The sequence below is a fragment of the Pseudophryne corroboree genome, chromosome 4 (genome assembly GCF_028390025.1).
Source record: "Pseudophryne corroboree isolate aPseCor3 chromosome 4, aPseCor3.hap2, whole genome shotgun sequence".
Lineage (NCBI taxonomy): Eukaryota > Metazoa > Chordata > Amphibia > Anura > Myobatrachidae > Pseudophryne > Pseudophryne corroboree.
This window is the reverse complement of record NC_086447.1, coordinates 110,938,994-110,963,685: the sequence shown is the minus strand read 5'-3', so window position 1 is coordinate 110,963,685 and position 24,692 is coordinate 110,938,994. Positions and strand designations below refer to the sequence as shown.

At 49.1% G+C, this 24,692-nt stretch overlaps 1 protein-coding gene across 4 annotated transcripts in view; it reads right to left on the bottom strand.

The window, feature by feature from the left end:
- Window positions 1-24,692, bottom strand: part of SMC6 (structural maintenance of chromosomes 6) — a 370,384-nt gene that overhangs the window by 17,786 nt on the left and 327,906 nt on the right. For all 4 annotated transcript variants that reach the window (XM_063915349.1, XM_063915346.1, XM_063915348.1 and 1 more), the window contains one exon: window positions 24,468-24,565. In XM_063915349.1, the coding sequence (XP_063771419.1) occupies window positions 24,468-24,565 (98 nt within the window). The remainder of the gene's footprint in view (window positions 1-24,467; window positions 24,566-24,692) is intronic.

Sequence of the window (24,692 nt, the reverse complement as noted above, 5' to 3'; positions counted from 1 at the left end):
TTGACACAGATCTTCAAGGCTTGCACAGAGGCTGATTCAAGTGAAACGCAAAGACAGCCTTCGGCAGGAACTGCTGCCTGGTCCGGAGCTCCGCTCTATCCTCATAAAAGACCAAGTAAGGACGGTTACAGGACAAGGCCCCCAATTCTGAGACGCGTCGAGCAGAAGCCAGAGCCAGTAACAACACCATCTTCCACGTGAGGTACTTGTCTTCTACCGTCATCAGAGGTTCAAACCAGGAGGACTGTAGAAAATCCAACACTACATCCAAATCCCAGGGTGCCGGAGGTGGCACAAATGGAGGTTGTATGTGGAGTAACCCCTGCAAGAAGGTCTGAACTTTTGGTAACACTGACAATTTCTTCTGGAAGAAAATGGGAGAGGGCTGAAATCTGGACCTTAATGGAACCCAGACGTAAGTCCTTATCCACACTAGCCTGCAGGAAACGTAAGAAACGTCCCAAGTGAAACTCAGCAGGCGGATACGTGCGTTCCTCGCACCAAGAGACATATCTCCTCCAGATTTGATTATAGTGTTTTGACGTCACAGGTTTCCTGGCCTGAACCATGGTAGCAATAACCTTCTTGGAAAGGCCCTTGTGAGCTAGGATGTTCCGCTCAACCTCCATGCTGTCAAACGAAGTCGCCGTAAGTCCGGGTAGATGAACGGTCCTTGTTGAAGATCGCCTCTTAGTGGTAGAGGCCAAGGGTCTTCGACAGACATTTTCAGAAGATCTGCATACCACGCCCTCTGGGGCCAATCCGGAGAAATCAGAACTGCCTGGACTCTGATTCCTGATTCACTTTAGCACCCTAGGGAGCAATGGAATCAGAGGAAACAGGTAGACCAGCCGGTAAGGCCAAGACGAAGCCAGTGCATCCACTGCCCTCACCCGAGGGTACATGGTCCATGAGCAATACCAGGGAAGTTTCATGTTGAGACGAGAAGCATCATGCCTATTTGTATCGATGATCTGCTGAAACACCAGATGGTGGAGCCCCCACTCCCCCGGGTGGAAATCGCGATGACTCAGGAAGTACGCCTCCCAGTTGTACACACCCGGAATGAAGATTGCTGACATTGCTCTTGCATTTCTTTCCGCCCAGAGGAGTATCTTTGACACCTCTCGCATGCAGGCTGCTTTTCTTCTCTCGTTGTCGATTGATATACGCCACTGCCATGGCGTTGTCCGACTGTAACTGGATCGTGTGATCCTTGAGCAGAGGAGAGGCCTGAAGCAGAGCATTGTAGATCGCCCGAAGTTCCAGAATGTTGATCGGAAGGAGGGCTTAGTGTACCGACCACCTGCCCTGGAACTGCGCCCCATGGGTGACAGCTCCCCTTCCCCGTAGACCTGCATCCGTTGTGAGGAGGGTCCAATCCGGAATCCCAAAGCTCCGGCCTTCCAGGAGATTGGAGGACTGCAGCCACCACAGGAGGGAAACCCTGGCCTGAGGTGACAGCCAAACCACCCGGGCATCTCTGTAGATGCGATCCGGACTACTTGCTCAGGAGATCCAACTGAAATGTTCTGGCATGGAACCTCCCATACTGGATCGCCTCGTATGAGGCAACCATTTTTCCAAACAATCGTATGCAAAGATGGACGGACACTCGAGTAGGTCTGAGCACCATGCGGACCATCTCTTGAAGTGTTTTCGCCTTGTCCTCTGGTAGAAACACCTTCTGGGCCAAAGTACCTAGCAACATTCCCAGGAACAGGTGCCTCTGAGTTGGCTCCAGGTGGGACTTCTGTAAGTTAAGGATCCACCCATGGTCTGACAGGAGATGGATAGTGCGGTCGATATGGAGCAACAAAAGCTACTTTGATTGTGCTTTTATCAGAAGATCGTCCAAATAAAGGGCAACATTAACCCCCTGGACCCGGAGTTGGAAAATCATCTCCGCCATCACCTTCGTGAATACCCTCGGGGCTGTGGACAGGCCGAAGGGCAGTGCCTGGAATTGGAAGTGATTGTCCAGCAGGGCAAACCGCATGTACGCTTGATGAGGCGGCCAAATCGGAATATGGAGGTAGGCGTCCTTGAAGTCCAAGGAGACCATAAATTCCTGTTCTTCCAGGTCCACAATCACTGCTCGCAGGTATTCCATCTTGAACACCTTCAAATAAGGATTCAAGGATTTTAGATTCAAAATGGGTCTTCAAAATGGGTCTTCAAAATGGGTCTGACCGAACCGTCCGGTTTCGGCACCACAAACAGGTTTGAGTAAAACCCCTTGCCGCGTTGTGGTATTAGTACTGGAAAAATTACATGGGACTGGACCAACTTTCGGATGGCCTGTTGCAACATAACTTGCATATCCTCCAAAGCTGGGAAGCTTGATTTAAAAAATCGTTGGGCAGGAGTACTGTCGAACTCCAGCCTGTAGCCCTGAGAAACGAGCTCTCTGACCCAGGTATCCCGGCAGGAAGTCTCCCAGACGCGGCTGAAGTGACACAGTTGAGCTTCCAACTCAAGATCCCCTCGGGGTGGGTGGGCACCGTCATGCTGAGGCCTTAGTGGAAGCAGAACCGATGGACTGTTCCTGAGAACTGGTGCTTGCATGTTTTCTGGACTTACCTCTGGTGCCTCTAGTCACATTGGAGGCAACTCTTGCCTTAGATCAAAATCTGTGAGACCGAAAGGACTGGACAGATGACCCCGGATAGGAGCGTCTCGCCGGCGGGGCCCGAGAGGTGAGAAACGTGGATTTCCGAGCCATTACTTTGGAAATCCAGGTATCCAATTCAACACCAAAGAGCCATTCCCCAGAAAAGGGGAGGGATTCCACATTACATTTGGATTCTGCGTCCGCAACCCACTGACGCAACCACAAGGCCCTGCGCACAGTCACTGCCATGGCAGAAGTCCGAGCATTAATGTTCCCCATCTCCTTGAGTGAATCACAGAGGACACGTGTAGTGTCCTGAATGTGTTTTAGGAGGGTTACCATAGTAACCAAGGGCATATCCCCCGAGAGGCCCCCTTGAATTTGAGTGGCCCAGGAATGACTGGCATGGGTCACCCAGCAACCCGCAATGACCGGCCTTTGTGATATACCGGCTGCTGTGTAGATAGACTTTAGGGTAGTCTCTGTCTTCCTATCCCCAGGATCCTTCATGGTAAAGGAGCCCGGGGCACGCAGCACCACCTTTTTAGACAGGCGAGAGATGGATGCAACCACCCCAGGGGGTTCCTCCCAAAATTTTCGCCCTTCAGGAACAAATGAGAAAGTGAGCAAAAACTTTTTGGACACTTGGAATTTTTTGTCTGGATTTTTACAGGCCTGTTTGAACAGGTCATCTAACTCTGTAGAGTCAGGGAAAGTGACATTAGGCTTGTTCTGTACAAAGAAAAATATACGTTATGGTAAGAACTTACCGTTGATAACGTGATTTCTCTTATGTCCACAGGTATCCACAGGATAACATTGGGATATTGTCGAGCGACAGCGAAAATGGCACCAACACGGTCACAAGCTTTCTGGCCTCCCAGGATGCATTGGAGCCTCCACTATATAGTCCCGCCCACTGACTCAGTCAGATCAGTTCTTTCCACAGCGATTTTAGGCAGGAACATTAGGTAGAGACCTGTGCAGGCGATAAGAACACACATGCACACCCTTCCATACAAGAAGGAAGAGGTTTTAGTGATTGTCTAGATCCTCAAATCAGATGCGTCAGGGTGGGATCCCTGTGGATACCTGTGGACATAAGATAAATCACGTTATCAACGCTAAGTTCTTACCATAACGTATATTTCTCTGGCTGGGTCCACAGGATTATCCACAGGATAACATTGGGATTCCCAAAGCCATTTTAGTGGTGGGGACGCTTCTGATTGCACAGGAGGACCTTTCGCCCGAAGTCTGCGTCATGAGAGGCAAAAGTATCCAAGGCATAATGTCTGATGAATGTGTTTATGGAAGACCATGTGGCTGCCCTACATATCTGTTCTGCTGAAGCACCCTGTTGTGCTGCCCAAGAAGGACCTACCTTACGTGTAGAGTGTGCAGAGACATTTGCCGGAATAGGGAAATCTGCATGAGAATAAGCTTCTGATATTACCATTCGGAGCCATCTCGCCAGCGTCCGTTTACTAGCAGGCCATCCTCTTCTATGAAATCCATATAGGATGAAGAGAGAATCCGTTTTCCTGATGGCACTAGTACGATCTATGTAGATTCTCAAAGCTCGGACCACGTCCAGCGACGCTTCTCCCGCAGATAGTCCCGATACCTGAAAAGCTGGGACTACAATCTCTTCATTCAGGTGAAATTTTGATACCACCTTTGGAAGATAACTAAATCTCGTTCTGAGAACTGCTCTGTCTGGAAAAAAACTAAGGAAAGGAGACTTACATGATAATGCTCCTAAATCTGACACTCTTCTGGCGGACGCCATTGCCAGTAAAAAAAGAACTTTAACCGTTAACCACTTAAGATCTGCTCTCTCAAGTAGTTCAAACAGAGGACCCTGGAGAAATTTAAGAACTAAATTAAAATCCCAGGGAGCTGCAGGAGGAACAAATGGAGGTTGAATATGTACTACTCCTTGGAAAAATGTACGTACATCCTGTAGGTCAGCAATCTTCTGCTGAAACCATACAGTCAACGCTGAGACTTGCACCCTCAAGGAAGCAACTTTCAACCCTTTATCCAATCCTGCCTGAAGGAAATCCAAAATCCTAGCTACTTTAAAAGATCTCGGATTGTAATTTTTTCCAGTACACCAGTGAATATAGGCTTGCCATATTCTATGATACACACGAGCCGAAGAAGGCTTTCTTGCTCTAAGCATGGTTTGGATTACTTGTTTCAAAAATCCTTTAGCCTCTAAGATAGAGGTTTCAACAGCCACGCCGTCAAAGATAGGCGATCCAGATGACTGTGACAACAAGGACCCTGCATTAACAGATCTGGACGTTGAGGGAGCAGTATCGGTGCTTCCACTGACATTCTCAACAGATCTGTGTACCAATGCCTTCTTCGCCAAGCTGGAGCTATTAGAATGATTGCTCCTTTTGCCTGTTTTATCTTTCTCACCACTCTGGGTAACAGAGATATCGGAGGGAACAGATATGCCAGCTGAAACCTCCATTCTACTGACAGTGCGTCTACCAGGACCGCTCCTGGGTCCCTTGTTCTTGATCCGTACCTCGGAACTTTGTTGTTTAGACGAGACGCCATAAGGTCCATCTCCGGTAGACCCCATCTGTTCACCAATGTCTGAAACACTTCTGGGTGTAGTGCCCATTCGGTTTCCTGAATGGTGTGCCGACTGAGAAAATCCGCTTCCCAATTTAGTACACCCGGGACAAATACTGCTGACAATGCCGGGACATGGAGTTCTGCCCATTTTAGAATGGGAGGTACTTCCTCCATCAGACTCTTGCTGTGAGTTCCTCCTTGATGATTGAGGTATGCTACTGCCGTCGCATTGTCTGAGCGGATCTGGACTGGTCTTCCTTGTAGATTGTCCTTTGCCTGAACTAGAGCCAAGTAAACGGCCCTTACCTCCAACAGATTTATCGGCAGGCGACATTCCCTTGCGGTCCATTTTCCCTGGAACCATAGGCTTCCGAGTACCGCCCCCCAGCCTGACATCTGTTGTCAGGACTTGCCACTCTTTTATCCAAAAGGGTCTCCCCTTGTTTAAATGGTCTGTCTGTAGCCACCACGCTAGAGACCTTTTTACATTTAGTGGAATCTTTATCATCTGCTGCTTTATCGTTTGATGATTTCCGTTCCATTTGGTCAAAATGAGATGCTGCAACGGTCTGGAGTGGAATTGCGCATATTCCACCATGTCGAAGGTTGATACCATCAGACCCAACAGTCGCATTGCTGCATGGACTGACATTGTCTGGGCTTGCAACGCTTCCTGAGCCATGACCTGCACCTTGACTATCTTCTTCTCTGGTAAGAGAACTCTCTGTAGGTCTGAATCCAATATGGCCCCCAAATGAACCATCCGCTGTGACGGATTCAGGGACGACTTCTCCCAATTTATGAGCCACCCGTGTCTCTGTAAACAAACTATCGTCTGTTGGAGTAAATCTTGCGACTGTGCTAAGATTAACAGGTCGTCGAGGTATGGGAATATTCTTATCCCCTGCTTGCGCAGACAAGCTGCCATAACCACCATGATCTTGGTAAACACCCTGGGTGCTGTAGCTAGCCCGAAAGGCAGAGCTTGGAACTGGAAATGTTCCTGGAAGATGGCAAACCTGAGGTAACACTGAGGTGACAGTGCTATAGGCAAATGTAGGTAAGCATCCCGTACATCCAGAGATACCATGTAGTCTCCCGGTTCCATAGCCAACATTATGGAGCGTAACGTCTTCATGTGAAACTTCGGGATCCATATGTAGTTGTTCAACATTTTTAGATTTATAATTGGTCGATATGACCCATTTGGTTTCTGGATTAGAAATAGATTGGAGTAATACCCCAGTCCCTTTTGTGATGGAGGTACTGGGACAATCACACCTGACTGCAGTAATTTTTGGACTGCTTCTTGCAGGGCATTGGCCTTCGACTCTATACGAGACGGGCTGGTGCAAAAAAATCTTTGAGGAGGCTGCCTCCTGAATGGGAACCCATACCCCTGAAATACTACCTTCTGCACCCAGGCATCTGTTGTTGACTGTTGCCATATATGTGCAAACTGAAGGAGTCGGCCCCCAACCCTGGAATCCTCAAGGCGGAGGCCCGTCTCTTCAGGCTGTGGGTTTCTGTTCAGGTTTGGAAGCTGGCTTCTTGCTAGCCCACTGCTACCTACCCCTGGATTTAAACTGGGGTTGTTTAGGCTCCTCTTTAGCTTTTGCTTTGCCAGCGAAATGAGCGAAATTTGAAACCCTTGGACTTAGGGTTATAGGTAGCCGGAAATCTGACCTTTTTCGATTCAGCCTCTGATTCTAGGATATCCGATAAAGGTTTTCCAAATAATATATTACCCACAAAAGGCAATGCTTCCAATTCTTTCTTGGATTCCGCATCTGCCGTCCAGGTACGTAGCCAAATTGCTCGACGAGCGACTACTGTCAAGGCTGAAGCTTTAGAAGCAACTGTACCTACATCAATTGCTGCTTCTTCCAAATACTGGGCAGATTGTCTTAAACGGCAAAAACGATCCTCTTGCTCCCCAGTAGGAGAAGGGATGCTGTTCTCTAGTTCCTCTATCCATTCGCCCATAGCCTTTGCTACCCAGGCCGAAGCCATAGCAGGTCTTACCACTGCTCCTACTAGAGAAAAAATATTTTTCAAAAGGCTCTCTACCCTTCTGTCTGTGACATCATTCAAAGAGGTAGATGACAGTGGTAAAGCAGATTTATGCACGAGTCGCAGAACATGTGCATCTACTTTTGGAGGAACTTCTCTCTTCGAACAATCCCCAGCAGGAAATGGATAATAAGAATCACATCTCTTAGGAATCTTATACTTTTTACTGGGCGCTGCCCAAGACTCATCCATCATTTCCGTCAACTCATCTGACGCTGGAAATTCAGCTCTCACTGATTTTGTTCGTTTAAATACAGGTGCTTTTGCTTTTAACGCTGTCTTGGCTGGCTCTTCCAAAGAAAGCACAGCCTTCACGGCATGAATAAGTTCAGCTACATCTTCTGAACTAAAGCTCTGCGACTGATCATCATACGGAGTTGATTCTATTGTTTCCTCATCATCATCCGATGTATCATCTTGTGTAGTCTGCCACACAGACATATCGGTCTTAGTCTTACCTGTCCCTTGGTTGCTTGTAGAGGCTACTGGAACCAAACCATAGGAGGGGAGCTGCATGTATGGGTTCATAGTATAACCTAACCCTTGAGGTGGTGCTACCGGAGCTAACCTGTCCGCTATTGAAGACAGAGTCTTTGCGAACATATTCCATGGTGGCTCTGTTGGTGGTTGAACCAACTCCTGTTTTTTACTTCGCTGAAAAGCGAAAAAGTTTGCACACAAACCCTCATAAGTGACCAATTGATTCATATCAATTACCCCTGACTTACAAGATAAGCATGTTAGCGCTATTGGAGTGCTTGATAAATTCTCCTCATCACTTTTGCCGCTCACAGACATGGTATTAACCTGTTATCGACTACACAATTTGTGACTGAAGAACACCCTATATGTCAGTATATAGAGGTGAGATCAATCTGACCACAGTGCACCTGATTTGAGGGTCAGAACAGGACTGACATTACACAGAAAAGTCAGCACACATACTAGCAGTCAGTCACATGTTAAAGCATTAGACATTGTCATATGAGAATACAACCTCCATAATAACTTAAACATAAGTAGGAAAATTGTACTTCTGTTTTAACTGGTTCTATTTTCAACATAACATGCAGAAAACACAGTAATATACAGGTCTCATATGCAATAGGTACTAAAAATTAACAATGTATACTAAGAAGTAGAGAGAATTTCTAGTACTGTATACCCTGTCTCCAGAGAGCAGGATACAGGGAGACTCACCACACTTCCATATCCAAGCAAAAACGCTCGTAAGACGCTGAGTGGATTCAGACGCTACTGGTGTACACTGCCGCTCTTGATAACTGATAACGGACACGGACGCTCACCAACGGACACGGACGCTGAGCGACTTCCACGTGTATGCAGACGCTAAGGCCTGCGACTCGGTCTGGGCGGGTTTATATCCAGTGTACACAACCGCAGCGTCTTAGCTGCGACCGAGTACCCTCGTGGTAGCGTCTGAGCCGGAAGTGAGGTCATTCAGTTCATGAAACGAGAGACACGCAGGAACTGGCCATGAACTCGGAGGAGGGGCGGCCAGGAGAGCGTCTGAATCCCCCTGTTGACTAAAACTCCCAGGATCGCGGCCTCTACCTAGTCCTGGCGCCTAAGATCCCCGGAGCGCAGCGCTGTCACACTCTTGATGTTTGGCGCATCAACACACTGTTTGTAGTCTCCACCAAATCAGTGTAGCTGTGTCCTGACCCCTCTAGTAAGAGGAAGTCCATAGACTCACCGTCTCCCCATGCTCCGGCCACAGCCTGGTTACGTCTGCTGGACCTGCTAGAACATCTGACACAGACGCTCGTCGAGACAGCACTGATACCCGAAGGTAAGCGTTGTTGCGACCCGGTGGGGAGTTGTTGGAGCCACTCTTTCTAATATGTCTGTTAAGAGAAGTCGCTCTAAAAAACATTATAGTAAGTCTATAAAAATAAAATAATGAAAACTTGAGGCTGCTCTCACAGCAGCCCTGTGACCATGCGGCTTCCTGACGCACCAAGCAAAAAACTGATCTGACTGAGTCAGAGGCCCCAATGCATCCTGGGAGGCCAGAAAGCTCGTGACCGTGTTGGTGCCATTTTCGCTGTCGCTCGACAATATCCCAATGTTATCCTGTGGATAATCCTGTGGACCCAGCCAGAGAAACGACTGCTGTGACGCATATTCCCGTATAGCCAGGATTAGGGGTTCAATACCATGAGCAGAATCAGAATCCCCACTAATGGGATCCAGGTCATCCCCATCCTCCTGTATATCCTCATCTGTATCAGAGAGCAGGTAAACCCACGTTTCTGTGGACCTGCATGAGAAAAGGAGGGCTGTGCATCTGCCCTAGCAGCTAAATCTGCAACAGCTTGTTGTAGTAGCTGAGTCTTCTGCACATTAGCAGTGAGCTGGGATGACATATCTGACATCATAGTTTTCAGAGACCCTAACCAGTGGGGCTCTGGACCCTCTCCCCCAGCACCTTCACTGAGTTGTGAAGATTGACTGCATTGTTCACGTGAAACAGAATCAGGATATAATGGAGAGAATCTGGTGTGACAAACACTGCACAGTTTGTGTTTAACCATGTTTCACAGTAAGCACAACAACATACACACAGACAGTGATATTGCAAGCATGCCCTACTGTATGTGAGAGAGAGAGAGAGAGAGAGAGAGAGAGAGAGAGAGAGAGAGAGAGAGAGAGAGGACACCAGCACACCCTGAGTGGCACAGCCCCAGTGAGGCTGTCAGCTCACTATAATACAGTAAACACTAGCAAATTCTGTCCTAAATAGGATCCAGATAGTGCACACAAGCGGCTCTCCCCCCTTTGCTACACCCTGTACCAGATAGCCAGCTTGGCTGAGGAGTCAGGAAGCGCTGTGTGTGCTGTCTATGGCTGCAGTAAGCAGAGGAAGGCACTAAAACGCCTCAGGTCCCGCTCTAATGTAGGTCCGCCCCCTCCAATGGCGTCGGAGCTACACTAATATATTACACTGGCAAAGTCTCTTTTAGGCTCAAAACATCACACAAGTGCTAGTCAAGCGTTTTTGTGCCAGTTTCACACAGGGGATCTTAGCGGGACTTCCCCGGGAGGGTCCCGTACGCTGCACTTTGAAGCGGGAGACCCCCGGTTTGTACTCACCACCGATGTCACCTTCAGGCAGCGTTAGGGGTGTGCGGCATGCTGCGGCTGTGACAGCCAAGACGCAGTGCCCCGCTAAACTACAACCTCTCAGGATGGTGGTCCTGCAGCGGGGAAGCGGCTCTGCACCTCGCAAGGCCGGTGACCGCCCCCCAACTCCCATGGTGCAGGTATGCTGTTGCCCAGACAGCATACAGAAAATAACAAACAGAAAAAAGAAATTGAAGAAAACTCTCTGTAGCTCAGAGATGTGCATCCTCTCCTGAGGGCACTTTATTCTACACTGCCTGTGGGAGGAGGCATAGAGGGGAGGAGCCAGCACACCCAGTTGAAGAAATTTAAAGTGCACTGGCTCCTTTGGACCCAGTCTATACCCCATCGTACTAGATTCCCCCAATAACCCTTATGGATGCTAGAGAAATATTAAAATTATTATTAAAAAAAACTTAAATAAAGACACAAATTATGTTTTACAGAATAAAAAACATGCTATTTTTCCCATTTACGTTCCCTAAAGAAGAGTATATAAGACAGCATTCCCTCCATTCCCTTCTGCAGCCTGAGCAAGGACCCACACACACACATACCATGTCTACACATCCTGCACTATGCTACAGGACAGTATATAAGAGAGCATGCCCCCATCCCTTACTGCAGCCTGAGCAAGCAACTACACACACCATGTCTACACATCCTGCACTATGCTACAGGACAGTATATAAGAGAGCATGCCCCCATCCCTTACTGCAGCCTGAGCAAGCACACACACACCATATCTACACATCCTGCACTATGCTACAGGACAGTATATAAGAGAGCATGCCCCCATCCCTTACTGCAGCCTGAGCAAGGACCCACACACACCATATCTACACATCCTGCACTATGCTACAGGACAGTATATAAGAGAGCATGCCCCCATCCCTTACTGCAGCCTGAGCAAGGACCCACACACACCATATCTACACATCCTGCACTATGCTACAGGACAGTATATAAGAGAGCATGCCCCCATCCCTTACTGCAGCCTGAGCAAGCAACTACACACACCATGTCTACACACCCTGCACTATGCTACAGGACAGTATATAAGAGAGCATGCCCCCATCCCTTACTGCAGCCTGAGCAAGGACCCACACACACCATATCTACACATCCTGCACTATGCTACAGGACAGTATATAAGAGAGCATGCCCCCATCCCTTACTGCAGCCTGAGCAAGGACCCACACACACCATATCTACACATCCTGCACTATGCTACAGGACAGTATATAAGAGACCATGCCCCCATCCCTTACTGCAGCCTGAGCAAGGACCCACACACACACCATATCTACACATCCTGCACTATGCTACAGGACAGTATATAAGAGAGCATGCCCCCATCCCTTACTGCAGCCTGAGCAAGCAACTACACACACCATGTCTACACATCCTGCACTATGCTACACTACAGTATATAAGAGAGCATGTCCCCATCCCTTACTGCAGCCTGAGCAAGCAACTACACACACCATGTCTACACATCCTGCACTATGCTACACTACAGTATATAAGAGAGCATGTCCCCATTCCTTACTGCAGCCTGAGCAAGCACACACACACCATGTCTACACATCCTGCACTATGCTACACTACAGTATATAAGAGAGCATGTCCCCATCCCTTACTGCTGCCTGAGCAAGCACCCACACACACACACCATGTCTACACATCCTGCACTATGCTACAGGACAGTATATAAGAGAGCATGCCCCCATCCCTTACTGCAGCCAGAGCAAGCACCCACACACACCATGTCTACACCTCCTGCACTATGCTACACTACAGTATATAAGAGAGCATGTCCCCATCCCTTACTGCAGCCTGAGCAAGCACCCACACACACCATGTCTATACATTCTGCACTACAGTATATAAGAGAGCATGTCCCCATCCCTTACTGCAGCCTGAGCAAGCAACACACACACACACACACACACACACACACACACACACACACACACACACACACACAATGTCTATACATTCTGCACTATGCTATACTACAGTATATAAGAGAGCATGTCCCCATCCCTTACTGCAGCCTGAGCAAGGACCCACACACACCATGTCTACACATCCTACACTATATGAGACACTACAGTATATAAGAGAGCATGTCCCCATCCCTTACTGCAGCCTGAGCAAGCACCCACACACCATGTCTATGCATCCTGCACTATGCTACAGGACAGTATATAAGAGAGCATGCCCCCATCCCTTACTGCAGCCTGAGCAAGCACACACACCATGTCTACACATCCTGCACTATGCTACAGGACAGTATATAAGAGAGCATGACCTCATCCCTTACTGCAGCCTGAGCAAGCACACACACCATGTCTACACATCCTGCACTATGCTACACTACAGTATATAAGAGAGCATGCCCCCATCCCTTACTGCAGCCTGAGCAAGCACCCACACACACCATGTCTATGCATCCTGCACTATGCTACAGGACAGTGTATAAGAGAGCATGACCCCATCCCTTACCACAGCCTGAGCAAGCACACACACCATGTCTACACATCCTGCACTATGCTACAGGACAGTATATAAGAGAGCATGCCCCCATCCCTTACTGCAGCCTGAGCAAGCACCCACACACACCATGTCTATGCATCCTGCACTATGCTACAGGACAGTATATAAGAGAGCATGCCCCCATCCCTTACTGCAGCCTGAGCAAACACACACACACACACACACACACGTCTATGCATCCTGCACTATGCTACAGGACAGTGTATAAGAGAGCATGTCCCCATCCCTTACTGCAGCCTGAGCAAGCAACTACACACACCATGTCTACACATCCTGCACTATGCTACAGGACAGTATATAAGAGAGCATGCCCCCATCCCTTACTGCAGCCTGAGCAAGGACCCACACATACCATGTCTACACATCCTGCACTATGCTACACTACAGTATATAAGAGAGCATGTCCCCATCCCTTACTGCAGCCTGAGCAAGGACACACACACACACACACACACACACACACACACACCATATCTACACATCCTGCACTATGTTACAGGACAGTATATAAGAGAGCATGCCCCCATCCCTTACTGCAGCCTGAGCAAGCACCCACACACACCATGTCTACACATCCTGCACTATGCTACAGGACAGTATATAAGAGAGCATGTCCCCATCCCTTACTGCAGCCTGAGCAAGGACCCACACACACCATGTCTACACATCCTGCACTATGCTGCAGGACAGTATATAAGAGAGCATGCCCCCATCCCTTACTGCAGCCTGAGCAAGCACACACACACACACACACACACACACACACACACACACACACACACACACACACCATGTCTACACATCCTGCACTATGCTACAGGACAGTGTATAAGAGAGCATGTCCCCATCCCTTACTGCAGCCTGAGCAAACACACACACACACACACACACACACACACACACACAATGTCTATGCATCCTGCACTATGCTACAGGACAGTGTATAAGAGAGCATGTCCCCATCCCTTACTGCAGCCTGAGCAAGCACACACACACACACACACACACACACACACACACCATGTCTATGCATTTTGCACTACGCTACAGGACAGTGTATAAGAGAGCATGCCCCCATCCCTTACTGCAGCCTGAGCAAGCACACACACACACACCATGTCTACACATCCTGCACTATGCTACGGGACAGTGTATAAGAGAGCATGTCCCCATCCCTTACTGCAGCCTGAGCAAACACACACACACACACACACAATGTCTATGCATCCTGCACTATGCTACAGGACAGTGTATAAGAGAGCATGTCCCCATCCCTTACTGCAGCCTGAGCAAGCAACTACACACACCATGTCTACACATCCTGCACTATGCTACAGGACAGTATATAAGAGAGCATGCCCCCATCCCTTACTGCAGCCTGAGCAAGGACCCACACATACCATGTCTACACATCCTGCACTATGCTACACTACAGTATATAAGAGAGCATGTCCCCATCCCTTACTGCAGCCTGAGCAAGGACACACACACACACACACACACACACACACACACACACACACACACCATATCTACACATCCTGCACTATGTTACAGGACAGTATATAAGAGAGCATGCCCCCATCCCTTACTGCAGCCTGAGCAAGCACCCACACACACCATGTCTACACATCCTGCACTATGCTACAGGACAGTATATAAGAGAGCATGTCCCCATCCCTTACTGCAGCCTGAGCAAGGACCCACACACACCATGTCTACACATCCTGCACTATGCTGCAGGACAGTATATAAGAGAGCATGCCCCCATCCCTTACTGCAGCCTGAGCAAGCACACACACACACACACACACACACACACACACACACACACACCATGTCTACACATCCTGCACTATGCTACAGGACAGTGTATAAGAGAGCATGTCCCCATCCCTTACTGCAGCCTGAGCAAACACACACACACACACACACACACACACACACACACACACACACACACACACACACACAATGTCTATGCATCCTGCACTATGCTACAGGACAGTGTATAAGAGAGCATGTCCCCATCCCTTACTGCAGCCTGAGCAAGCACACACACACACACACACACACACACACACACACACACCATGTCTATGCATTTTGCACTACGCTACAGGACAGTGTATAAGAGAGCATGCCCCCATCCCTTACTGCAGCCTGAGCAAGCACACACACACACACCATGTCTACACATCCTGCACTATGCTACGGGACAGTGTATAAGAGAGCATGTCCCCATCCCTTACTGCAGCCTGAGCAAACACACACACACACACACACACACACACACAATGTCTATGCATCCTGCACTATGCTACAGGACAGTGTAAAAGAGAGCATGCCCCCATCCCTTACTGCAGCCTGAGCAAGCACACACACACACACACACACACACCATGTCTACACATCCTGCACTATGCTACAGGACAGTATATAAGAGAGCATGCCCCCATCCCTTACTGCAGCCTGAGCAAGCACACACACACACACACACACACACACACACACACACACACACACACACACACACCATATCTACACATCCTGCACTATGCTACAGGACAGTGTATAAGAGAGCATGTCCCCATCCCTTACTGCAGCCTGAGCAAGCAACTACACACACCATGTCTACACATCCTGCACTATGCTACAGGACAGTATATAAGAGAGCATGCCCCCATCCCTTACTGCAGCCTGAGCAAGGACCCACACATACCATGTCTACACATCCTGCACTATGCTACAGGACAGTATATAAGAGAGCATGCCCCCATCCCTTACTGCAGCCTGAGCAAGCACCCACACACACCATGTCTACACATCCTGCACTATGCTACAGGACAGTATATAAGAGAGCATGTCCCCATCCCTTACTGCAGCCTGAGCAAGGACCCACACACACCATGTCTACACATCCTGCACTATGCTACAGGACAGTATATAAGAGAGCATGCCCCCATCCCTTACTGCAGCCTGAGCAAGCACACACACACACACCATGTCTACACATCCTGCACTATGCTACAGGACAGTGTATAAGAGAGCATGTCCCCATCCCTTACTGCAGCCTGAGCAAACACACACACACACACACACACACACACACACACACACACACCATGTCTATGCATCCTGCACTATGCTACAGGACAGTGTATAAGAGAGCATGTCCCCATCCCTTACTGCAGCCTGAGCGCACACACACACACACACACACACACACACACACACACACACAATGTCTATGCATCCTGCACTATGCCACAGGACAGTGTATAAGAGAGCATGCCCCCATCCCTTACTGCAGCCTGAGCAAGGACCCACACACACCATGTCTACACATCCTGCACTATGCTACAGGACAGTATATAAGAGAGCATGCCCCCATCCCTTACTGTAGCCTGAGCAAGGACCCACACACACCATGTCTACACATCCTGCACTATGCTACAGGACAGTGTATAAGAGAGCATGTCCCCATCCCTTACTACAGCCTGAGCAAACACACACACACACACACACACACACACACACCATGTCTACACCTCCTGCACTATGCTACAGGACAGTGTATAAGAGAGCATGCCCCCATCCCTTACTGCAGCCTGAGCAAGCACACACACACACACACACACACACACACACACACACACACACACACACCATGTCTACACATCCTGCACTATGCTACAGGACAGTATATAAGAGAGCATGCCCCCATCCCTTACTGCAGCCTGAGCAAGGACCCACACATACCATGTCTACACATCCTGCACTATGCTACAGGACAGTATATAAGAGAGCATGCCCCCATCCCTTACTGCAGCCTGAGCAAGCACCCACACACACCATGTCTACACATCCTGCACTATGCTACAGGACAGTATATAAGAGAGCATGTCCCCATCCCTTACTGCAGCCTGAGGAAGGACCCACACACACCATGTCTACACATCCTGCACTATGCTACAGGACAGTATATAAGAGAGCATGCCCCCATCCCTTACTGCAGCCTGAGCAAGCACACACACACACCATGTCTACACATCCTGCACTATGCTACAGGACAGTGTATAAGAGAGCATGTCCCCATCCCTTACTGCAGCCTGAGCAAGCAAACACACACACACACACACACACACACACACACACACACAATGTCTATGCATCCTGCACTATGCTACAGGACAGTGTATAAGAGAGCATGTCCCCATCCCTTACTGCAGCCTGAGCAAACACACACACACACACACACACACACACACACACACACACACACACACACACACACACACACACACACACCATGTCTATGCATCCTGCACTATGCTACAGGACAGTGTATAAGAGAGCATGTCCCCATCCCTTACTGCAGCCTGAGCGCGCACACACACACACACACACACACACACACACACACACACACACACACACACACAATGTCTATGCATCCTGCACTATGCCACAGGACAGTGTATAAGAGAGCATGCCCCCATCCCTTACTGCAGCCTGAGCAAGCACACACACACACACCATGTCTACACATCCTGCACTATGCTACAGGACAGTATATAAGAGAGCATGCCCCCATCCCTTACTGTAGCCTGAGCAAGGACCCACACACACCATGTCTACACATCCTGCACTATGCTACAGGACAGTATATAAGAGAGCATGCCCCCATCCCTTACTGTAGCCTGAGCAAGGACCCACACACACCATGTCTACACATCCTGCACTATGCTACAGGACAGTGTATAAGAGAGCATGTCCCCATCCCTTACTGCAGCCTGAGCAAACACACACACACACACACACACACACCATGTCTACACCTCCTGCACTATGCTACAGGACAATGTATAAGAGAGCATGCCCCCATCCCTTACTGCAGCCTGAGCAAGCACACACACACACACACACACACACACACACACACACACACACACACCATGTCTACACATCCTGCACTATGCTACAGGACAGTGTATAAGAGAGCATGTCCCCATCCCTTACTGCAGCCTGAGCAAACACACACACACACACACACACACACACACACACACACACCATGTCTATGCATCCTGCACTATGCTACACTACAGTATATAAGAGAGCATGTCCCCATCCCTTACTGCAGCCTGAGCAAGGACCCACACTCACCATATCTACACATCCTGCACTATGCTACAGGACAGTATATAAGAGAGCATGTCCCCATCCCTTACTGCAGCCTGAGCAAGCACACACAAACACCATGTCTACACATCCTGCACTATGCTACAGGACAGTGTATAAGAGAGCATGCCCCCATCCCTTACTGCAGCCAGAGCAAGCACCCACACACACCATGTCTACACCTCCTGCACTATGCTACAGGACAGTATATAAGAGAGCATGCCCCCATCCCTTACTGTAGCCTGAGCAAGGACCCACACACACACACCATATCTACACATCCTGCACTATGCTACAGGACAGTGTATAAGAGAGCATGTCCCCATCCCTTACTGCAGCCTGAGCAAACACACACACACACACACACCATGTCTATGCATCCTGCACTATGCTACAGGACAGTGTATAAGAGAGCATGCCCCCATCCCTTACTGCAGCCTGAGCAAGCAACTACACACACCATGTCTACACATCCTGCACTATGCTACAGGACAGTATATAAGAGAGCATGCCCCCATCCCTTACTGCAGCCAGAGCAAGCACCCACACACACCATGTCTACACCTCCTGCACTATGCTACACTACAGTATATAAGAGAGCATGTCCCCATCCCTTACTGCAGCCTGAGCAAGCACACACACACACACACACACACACAATGTCTACACCTCCTGCACTATGCTACAGGACAGTGTATAAGAGAGCATGCCCCCATCCCTTACTGCAGCCTGAGCAAGCACACACACACACACACACACACACCATGTCTACACATCCTGCACTATGCTACAGGACAGTGTATAAGAGAGCATGTCCCCATCCCTTACTGCAGCCTGAGCAAGCACACACACACACACACACACACACACACACACACACACCATGTCTATGCATCCTGCACTATGCTACACTACAGTATATAAGAGAGCATGTCCCCATCCCTTACTGCAGCCTGAGCAAGGACCCACACACACCATATCTACACATCCTGCACTATGCTACAGGACAGTATATAAGAGAGCATGTCCCCATCCCTTACTGCAGCCTGAGCAAGCACACACACCATGTCTACACATCCTGCACTATGCTACAGGACAGTATATAAGAGAGCATGCCCCCATCCCTTACTGCAGCCAGAGCAAGCACCCACACACACCATGTCTACACCTCCTGCACTATGCTACAGGACAGTGTATAAGAGAGCATGCCCCCATCCCTTACTGCAGCCTGAGCAAACACACACACACACACCATGTCTACACATCCTGCACTATGCTACAGGACAGTGTATAAGAGAGCATGTCCCCATCCCTTACTGCAGCCTGAGCAAGCAAACACACACACACACACACACACACACACACACACACACACACACACACACACAATGTCTATGCATCCTGCACTATACTACAGGACAGTGTATAAGAGAGCATGCCCCCATCCCTTACTGCAGCCTGAGCAAGGACCCACACATACCATGTCTACACATCCTGCACTATGCTACAGGACAGTATATAAGAGAGCATGCCCCCATCCCTTACTGCAGCCTGAGCAAGCAACTACAAACACCATGTCTACACATCCTGCACTATGCTACAGGACAGTATATAAGAGAGCATGCCCCCATCCCTTACTGCAGCCTGAGCAAGCACACACACACACACACACACACACACACCATGTCTACACATCCTGCACTATGCTACAGGACAGTGTATAAGAGAGCATGTCCCCATCCCTTACTGCAGCCTGAGCAAACACACACACACACACACACACACACACACACGCACACGCACACGCACACGCGCACACACACACCATGTCTATGCATCCTGCACTATGCTACAGGACAGTGTATAAGAGAGCATGCCCCCATCCCTTACTGCAGCCTGAGCAAGCAACTACACACACCATGTCTACACATCCTGCACTATGCTACAGGACAGTATATAAGAGAGCATGTCCCCATCCTTTACTGCAGCCTGAGCAAGCACACACACACACACACACACACACACACACACAATGTCTACACCTCCTGCACTATGCTACAGGACAGTGTATAAGAGAGCATGCCCCCCATCCCTTACTGCAGCCTGAGCAAGCACACACACACACACACACACACACACACCATGTCTACACATCCTGCACTATGCTACAGGACAGTGTATAAGAGAGCATGTCCCCATCCCTTACTGCAGCCTGAGCAAGCACACACACACACACACACACACACACACACACACACACACACACACCCCATGTCTATGCATCCTGCACTATGCTACACTACAGTATATAAGAGAGCATGTCCCCATCCCTTACTGCAGCCTGAGCAAGGACCCACACACACCATATCTACACATCCTGGACTATGCTACAGGACAGTATATAAGAGAGCATGTCCCCATCCCTTACTGCAGCCTGAGCAAGCACACACACTATGTCTACACATCCTGCACTATGCTACAGGACAGTATATAAGAGAGCATGCCCCCATCCCTTACTGCAGCCAGAGCAAGCACCCACACACACCATGTCTACACCTCCTGCACTATGCTACAGGACAGTGTATAAGAGAGCATGCCCCCATCCCTTACTGCAGCCTGAGCAAGCACACACACACACACACACACACACACACCATGTCTACACATCCTGCACTATGCTACAGGACAGTGTATAAGAGAGCATGTCCCCATCCCTTACTGCAGCCTGAGCAAACACACACACACACACACACACACACACACACAATGTCTATGCATCCTGCACTATGCTACAGTACAGTGTATAAGAGAGCATGCCCCCATCCCTTACTGCAGCCTGAGCAAGCAACTACACACACCATGTCTACACATCCTGCACTATGCTACAGGACAGTATATAAGAGAGCATGCCCCCATCCCTTACTGTAGCCTGAGCAAGGACCCACACACACCATGTCTACACATCCTGCACTATGCTACAGGACAGTATATAAGAGAGCATGCCCCCATCCCTTACTGTAGCCTGAGCAAGGACCCACACACACCATGTCTACACATCCTGCACTATGCTACAGGACAGTATATAAGAGAGCATGCCCCCATCCCTTACTGTAGCCTGAGCAAGGACACACACACACACACACACACACACACACACACACACACACACACACACACCATGTCTATGCATCCTGCACTATGCTACAGGACAGTGTATAAGAGAGCATGCCCCCATCCCTTACTGCAGCCTGAGCAGGCACACACACCATGTCTACACATCCTGCACTATGCTACAGGACAGTATATAAGAGAGCATGTCCCCATCCCTTACTGCAGCCTGAGCAAGGACCCACACACACCATATCTACACATCCTGCACTATGCTACAGGACAGTATATAAGAGAGCATGCCCCCATCCCTTACTGCAGCCTGAGCAAGCAACTACACACACCATGTCTACACATCCTGCACTATGCTACAGGACAGTATATAAGAGAGCATGCCCCCATCCCTTACTGCAGCCTGAGCAGGCACACACACCATGTCTACACATCCTGCACTATGCTACAGGACAGTATATAAGAGAGCATGTCCCCATCCCTTACTGCAGCCTGAGCAAGGACCCACACACACCATATCTACACATCCTGCACTATGCTACAGGACAGTATATAAGAGAGCATGCCCCCATCCCTTACTGCAGCCTGAGCAAGCAACTACACACACCATGTCTACACATCCTGCACTATGCTACAGGACAGTATATAAGAGAGCATGCCCCCATCCCTTACTGCAGCCTGAGCAAGCACACACACACACCATATCTACACATCCTGCACTATGCTACAGGACAGTATATAAGAGAGCATGCCCCCATCCCTTACTGCAGCCTGAGCAAGGACCCACACACACCATGTCTACACATCCTGCACTATGCTACAGGACAGTATATAAGAGAGCATGCCCCCATCCCTTACTGCAGCCTGAGCAAGCAACTACACACACCATGTCTACACATCCTGCACTATGCTACAGGACAGTATATAAGAGAGCATGCCCCCATCCCTTACTGCAGCCTGAGCAAGCAACTACACACACCATGTCTACACATCCTGCACTATGCTACAGGACAGTATATAAGAGAGCATGCCCCCATCCCTTACTGCAGCCTGAGCAAGCACACACACACACCATATCTACACATCCTGCACTATGCTACAGGACAGTATATAAGAGAGCATGCCCCCATCCCTTACTGCAGCCTGAGCAAGCACCCACACACACCATGTCTACACATCCTGCACTATGCTACAGGACAGTATATAAGAGAGCATGTCCCCATCCCTTACTGCAGCCTGAGCAAGCACACACACCATGTCTACACATCCTGCACTATGCTACAGGACAGTATATAAGAGAGCATGCCCCCATCCCTTACTGCAGCCAGAGCAAGCACCCACACACACCATGTCTACACCTCCTGCACTATGCTACAGGACAGTGTATAAGAGAGCATGCCCCCATCCCTTACTGCAGCCTGAGCAAACACACACACACACACACACACACACACACACACACACACACACACACACACACACACACACCATGTCTACACATCCTGCACTATGCTACAGGACAGTGTATAAGAGAGCATGTCCCCATCCCTTACTGCAGCCTGAGCAAACACACACACACACACACACACACACACACACACACACACACACACACACACACACACACACAATGTCTATGCATCCTGCACTATGCTACAGGACAGTGTATAAGAGAGCATGCCCCCATCCCTTACTGCAGCCTGAGCAAGCAACTACAAACACCATGTCTACACATCCTGCACTATGCTACAGGACAGTATATAAGAGAGCATGCCCCCATCCCTTACTGCAGCCTGAGCAAGCACACACACACACACACACACACACACACACCATGTCTACACATCCTGCACTATGCTACAGGACAGTGTATAAGAGAGCATGTCCCCATCCCTTACTGCAGCCTGAGCAAACACACACACACACACCATGTCTATGCATCCTGCACTATGCTACAGGACAGTGTATAAGAGAGCATGCCCCCATCCCTTACTGCAGCCTGAGCAAGCAACTACACACACCATGTCTACACATCCTGCACTATGCTACAGGACAGTATATAAGAGAGCATGTCCCCATCCTTTACTGCAGCCTGAGCAAACACACACACACACACACACACACACACACACACACCATGTCTACACATCCTGCACTATGCTACAGGACAGTGTATAAGAGAGCATGTCCCCATCCCTTACTGCAGCCTGAGCAAGCACACACACACACACACACACACACACACACACACACACACACACACACACACACACACCATGTCTATGCATCCTGCACTATGCTACACTACAGTATATAAGAGAGCATGTCCCCATCCCTTACTGCAGCCTGAGCAAGGACCTACACACACCATATCTACACATCCTGCACTATGCTACAGGACAGTATATAAGAGAGCATGCCCCCATCCCTTACTGCAGCCTGAGCAAGCAACTACACACACCATGTCTACACATCCTGCACTATGCTACAGGACAGTATATAAGAGAGCATGCCCCCATCCCTTACTGCAGCCTGAGCAAGCACACACACACCATATCTACACATCCTGCACTATGCTACAGGACAGTATATAAGAGAGCATGCCCCCATCCCTTACTGCAGCCTGAGCAAGGACCCACACACACCATGTCTACACATCCTGCACTATGCTACAGGACAGTATATAAGAGAGCATGCCCCCATCCCTTACTGCAGCCTGAGCAAGCAACTACACACACCATGTCTACACATCCTGCACTATGCTACAGGACAGTATATAAGAGAGCATGCCCCCATCCCTTACTGCAGCCTGAGCAAGCAACTACACACACCATGTCTACACATCCTGCACTATGCTACAGGACAGTATATAAGAGAGCATGCCCCCATCCCTTACTGCAGCCTGAGCAAGCACACACACACACCATATCTACACATCCTGCACTATGCTACAGGACAGTATATAAGAGAGCATGCCCCCATCCCTTACTGCAGCCTGAGCAAACACACACACACACACACACACACACACACACACACACCATGTCTACACATCCTGCACTATGCTACAGGCCAGCCATCACCTTCCAGTCCACATGTATGATAACCCCTGACTAATACGCAGCTCAGGGCTTTATGTCTACTGTTTAATAAGAAAATAATATTTTACCTCATATGTTGTGGGGTTAACAAAATGAACTGGCGATACCTCTGTGAGTCTGCCATGGTCAGCATCATATCCATAGAGATTCTCCTATTCACCATATCCTGTAACATATAACAACTATTAACATGTATGTATGTAGAGCTAGCATGTCCTGTACTGCTTCACAACTGGGAACACATAGTAATAAGAAAAGGAAAACACTTGGTAAACACAGACAGAGGTAAGAGG